Here is a 4,654-nt window from a genome sequence, read left to right as displayed (position 1 = left end):
TTCTCCCATTCTGTTGGTTGTCTTTTGGCTTTGTTGACTGTTTCTTTTGCTGTGCAAAAGCTTTTTATCTTGATGAAGTCCCAATAGTTCATTTTTGCCCTTGCTTCCCTTGCCTTTGGCGATGTTTCTAGGAAGAAGTTGCTGTGGCTGAAGTCAAAGAGGTTGCTGCCTGTGTTCTCCTTTAGGGTTTTGATGGACTCCTCTCTCACATTGAGGTCTTTCAACCATTTTGAGTCTGTTTTTGTGTGTGGTGTAAGGAAATGGTCCAGTTTCACAGAATGCGCTTTTTTTTTTTTTCATGTTTCAACTTTTTAATCAGCTCCGTGGACATCCTAAAATGCTAAATGAGACACAACAGAATATTTTTTCTTCCAGTACTAAAAAAAGGACATTCACAAATATTTTAAGAAATTTCTGTATACTTAGGGTGGTGACCTTGAATAAAAAAACCCAGCTCTAATTATTTTGATTTCTTGTACTTGCTATTTGGAAATTTCTTCCTCATCATGATAAACATTGTATACAGGCTTTCAAATGCCTGTTATTTTTTTAAAGCAGTCTGAACAAACATTTTTTGCCATAATCAGTAATCCTGAGAGTCCAAACTGAAAAACTGGTAAAAGGAAAATACCCAGACTCTACAAATGTCCCAAGATTAGTATTTAAAAGGGAGAAAATTTTAGAAAACACATGGAGCTTTCTAAAAGGTCTTTGTGACAAGCTACCTTGGGAGCTCAGTTCAAAAATAGAAGTTGATGTACTAAAACAGATGTGTCAGTGCAGCTCCAAAAATCTTTATAAATACAGCCATTTGGAAGGATGATCCTGGACCAGAAGTTTTATTCCTTGTGTATCTACATCAGGTGCACATGCCTCATCTCAGTTGTCCTAATTGTCTCTGTAATTTCCTCCTGAGTAGCGGTCATAACCACCCTGGCTTCTGCCACCATAGTCTCTGGACCTTCCATATCCATACCCATATCCTCCAGGTCGACTGTCATATCTGCCACTCCCATAGCCCTGGTCCCCACCACCTCTAGAGTAGCTGCGACCACGCCCATGGGCCCCAAAGGCACCCCCTCTAGTTCCCCTGGCCGACTTGCCCGCGTGATCCACACGGATCTGGCGACCATCCAGAGACTCTCCATTCATGGCTCTCATGGCATCTGAGGCATGCTCTGGATTGGTGAAGGTGATGAAACCAAAACCCCGGGATCGCTGAGCCTCCCGGTCCTTGACAACGACCACCTCGGAAATAGGACCGAAGCTGCTGAAGTGGTCTTCCAGAGCCTGCTCATCGGTGTTGAAGTTGAGCCCTCCCACAAAAAGCTTCCCCTCTTCAGAAGACATGGCAGTGAATTCGAGTACTGCAAATTAAGCAAAAAGACCAGAAGAAGAGCTACGGTCGAGGAGCGGAGAGACTGGGCCAGAATGCGCTTTTATATGCACCTAGTAACTGAGTTTCAAACTACATGAAGAAAACACTGACAGAATTAAAAGAGAAGCACTGACAAATCCACATTTATAGTTAGATATCATAACACTTATGGCTTAGTAATTGATAGAATAAGTAAACTGAAAAATCACAAAGAATATAATTTAATAACATTATCAATCAATTTAATCTAATTGCCTTTTATGGAATACTATACCCAGCATCTAGAGAATACATAGTCTTTTAAAGTGGACATGTAACATTCACAAGACAAATCATGTACTGGGCAAAAAAATGAAGTCTCAATAAATGTAGTAGAATTGAAGTCATCTAGAGTATGTTCTCTGACCATTATAAAATTAAATTTAAAATCAATTAACATAAAGCTAAGATGATAATATCAAAGTATCTTAAAATCAAGCAATATATTTCTAAATAATCTATGGTTTCAAAGGGAAAACACAGAATAATTAGGAAATATTTTGACTTAAATGGTAATGAAACCACAACAGGTCCAAATTTGTGTGATGCTAACTAAAGTAATAAAAGGAAATGTATAGCTCTATATTAGAAGAGAAGACCAAAGGCTATAAAAAGAAGACTGAACATTTATTTGCACTTAGCAAATAAACAAAAGGAAGAAAATAATAAATAAATAAATAAGCAGAAATCAATAGAATAGAATACAATGAGATGGTAAGGGTGATCCACAAAGCCAAAGTTGATTCTTTGAAAAGATTAATAAAATTGATAACCCCTAACTAGTGTGATCAAAAACAAGAGAGGGAGGAACAAATATTAATATCAGGAATGCAAGAGTGTATCACTAGGGAAACTGCAGACATTAAATAAATAATAAGATTATATTATTTGAAAATTTCTGCTAAAAAATGAGACAACTCAGATTAAATGTAAAAATTTCTTGGGGGGAACACAAATTGCCAAAATATGTAAGAAGTTAGAGAATCTGAATATCCCAATATCTGTGTGAGTTTGGAAATAAAAGCTTTTACTTAAAGAAAATTCTAATCTAGACTCTCTGATAAATTCTACTAGCACATTAGGAAGAAATACATTTCTTTCCATTGTTTCAGAAAATATAGGAAGAAGGAGAGGGAACAATTTTATGAGGTCAGAAAAACCTTGATACCAAAACTAGGTAAGAACATAACAAAAAATATTTTACAGACCAGTATCTCTAATGAACATAGACACAAAAACCTCCAACAAAGTATTAATAATTGAAGTCTAGCATTTTATAAAAAAGAAAATATATCATAACCAAGTGAAGCTTTTCTCAGGAAAGCAAGGCTTGTTCAACACTAGAAAATCAATTAATCTCAATAAAAATCCGCATCTCAATAGGTGCAGAAAAAGGATTTGAAAAAAATTCAATGTGATTTTGATTTGAATTTCCCTGATGGCTAATGATGATGTACATTTTTTAATGTGTCTGTTAGCCATTTGTATGTCTTCTTTGGAGAAGTATCTGTTCATGTCTTCTGCCCATTTTTTGACTTGATTATTTGTTTTTTGGGTGTTGAATTTGAGAAGTTCTTTATAGATCTTAGATACCAGCCCTTTATCTGTAGTGTCATTTGCAAATATCTTCTCCCATTTTGTGGGCTGCCTCTTTGTTTTGTTGACTATTTCCTTTACTGTGCAGAAGCTTTTTATCTTGATGAAGTCCCAAAAGTTCCTTTTTGCTTTGTTTCACTAGCCTTTGGAGATGTATCTTGAAAGAAGCTGCTATGGCTGATGTCAAAGAGGTTACTGCCTATGTTCTCCTCTAGGATTTTGATAGATTCCTGTCTCACATTGAGGTCGCTCGTCCACTTTGAGTTTATCTTTGTATATGGTGTTAGAGAATGGTCGAGTTTCATTCTTCTGTATATAGCTGTCCAATTTTCCCAGCACCATTTATTGAAGAGACTGTCTTTTTTCCCTTGCGTATTTTTTCCTGCTTTGTTGAAGATTATTTGACCATAGAGTTGAGGGTCCATATCTGGGTTCTCTATTCTGTTCCATTGGTCTATATGTCTGTTTTTGTGCCAGTACCATGCTGTCTTGGTGGTCACTGCTTTGTAATATAGCTTGAAATCTGGCAACGTGATGGCCCCAGCTTTGTTTTCAACATTTCCTTGGCGATTCAGGGTCTTTTCTGATTCCATACAAATTTTAGGATTGTTTGTTCCAGCACTTTGAAAAAGGTAATTGGAATTTTGATCGGGATGGCATTGAAGGTATAGATTGCTCTGGGTAGCATAAACATTTTAACAATGTTTCTTCTTCCAATCCATGAGCATGGAATGTTTTTCCATCTTTTTGTGTCTTCTTCAATTTCTTTCATGAGTGTTCTGTAGTTCCTAGAGTATAGATCCTTTACCTCTTTGGTTAGGTTTATTCCGAGGTATCTTATGGTTTTTGGTGCTATTGTAAATGGAATCGTTTCTCTAATTTCTCTTTCCATAGTTGCATTGTTAGTGTATAAGAAAGCAACTGATTTCTGTGCATTGATTTTGTATCCTGCCACATTACTGAATTGCTGGATGAGTTCTAGTAATTTGGGGGTGGAGTCTTTTGGGTTTTCCACATAAAGTATCATGTCATCTGCGAAAAGAGAGAGTTTGACTTCTACTTTGCCAATTTGAATACATTTTATTTCTTTTTGTTGTCTGATTGCTGTTGCTAGGACTTCTAGTACTATGTTGAACAATAGTGGCGAGAGTGGGCATCCTTGTGTTCCTGATCTTAAGGGAAAGGCTCTGAGCTTTTCCCCACTGAGGATGATATATTTAAAAAGAAATTTTTTTTTTTATTTATTCATGAAAGTCAGAGAGGGAGAGAGAGGCAGAGGCAGAGGGAGAGAAGCAGGCTCCCCGCCCAGCAGGGAACCCGATGCGGGACTCGATCCCAGGACCCCGGGATCATGGCCTGAGCCGAAGGCAGACGCTTAACCATCTGAGCCACCCAGGCGCCCCCTGAGGATGATATTTGCTGTGGGTTTTTCATAGATGGATTTTATGAACTTTAAGAATGTTCCCTCTATCCCTATACTCTGTAGAATTTTAATTAGGAAAGGATGCTGTATTTTGTCAAATGCTTTTTCTGCATCAATTGAGAGGACCATATGGTTCTTCTCTCTCCTCTTACTAATGTGTTCTCTCATGTTGATTGATTTGCAAATGTTGAACCACCCTTGCATCCCAGGTATAAATC

The 4,654-nt window shown here is 37.3% G+C and overlaps 1 protein-coding gene across 1 annotated transcript; it reads right to left on the bottom strand.

Moving 5' to 3' along the window:
• Positions 1-284: 284 nt before the first annotated feature.
• On the bottom strand, positions 285-1,442 carry LOC123842431 (RNA-binding protein 3-like). Its single transcript, XM_045871758.3, has one exon. It carries the CDS (start codon positions 1,348-1,350, stop codon positions 889-891), a length of 462 nt encoding a protein of 153 aa, XP_045727714.1. The 5' UTR covers positions 1,351-1,442; the 3' UTR covers positions 285-888.
• Between the last annotated feature and the right edge of the window lie 3,212 nt (positions 1,443-4,654).

The sequence above is a fragment of the Mirounga angustirostris genome, unplaced genomic scaffold (genome assembly GCF_029215605.1).
Source record: "Mirounga angustirostris isolate CCGP_5_RB_7025 unplaced genomic scaffold, mMirAng1.0.hap1 SCAF_46, whole genome shotgun sequence".
In the NCBI taxonomy this organism is placed as follows: domain Eukaryota; kingdom Metazoa; phylum Chordata; class Mammalia; order Carnivora; family Phocidae; genus Mirounga; species Mirounga angustirostris.
This window is presented reverse-complemented; position numbering and strand designations above follow the sequence as displayed.

Bases quoted from the DNA above. Each gene is read 5' to 3' on its own strand.
- LOC123842431 (XM_045871758.3), bottom strand. From the start codon at position 1,350: ATGTCTTCTGAAGAGGGGAAGCTTTTTGTGGGAGGGCTCAACTTCAAC.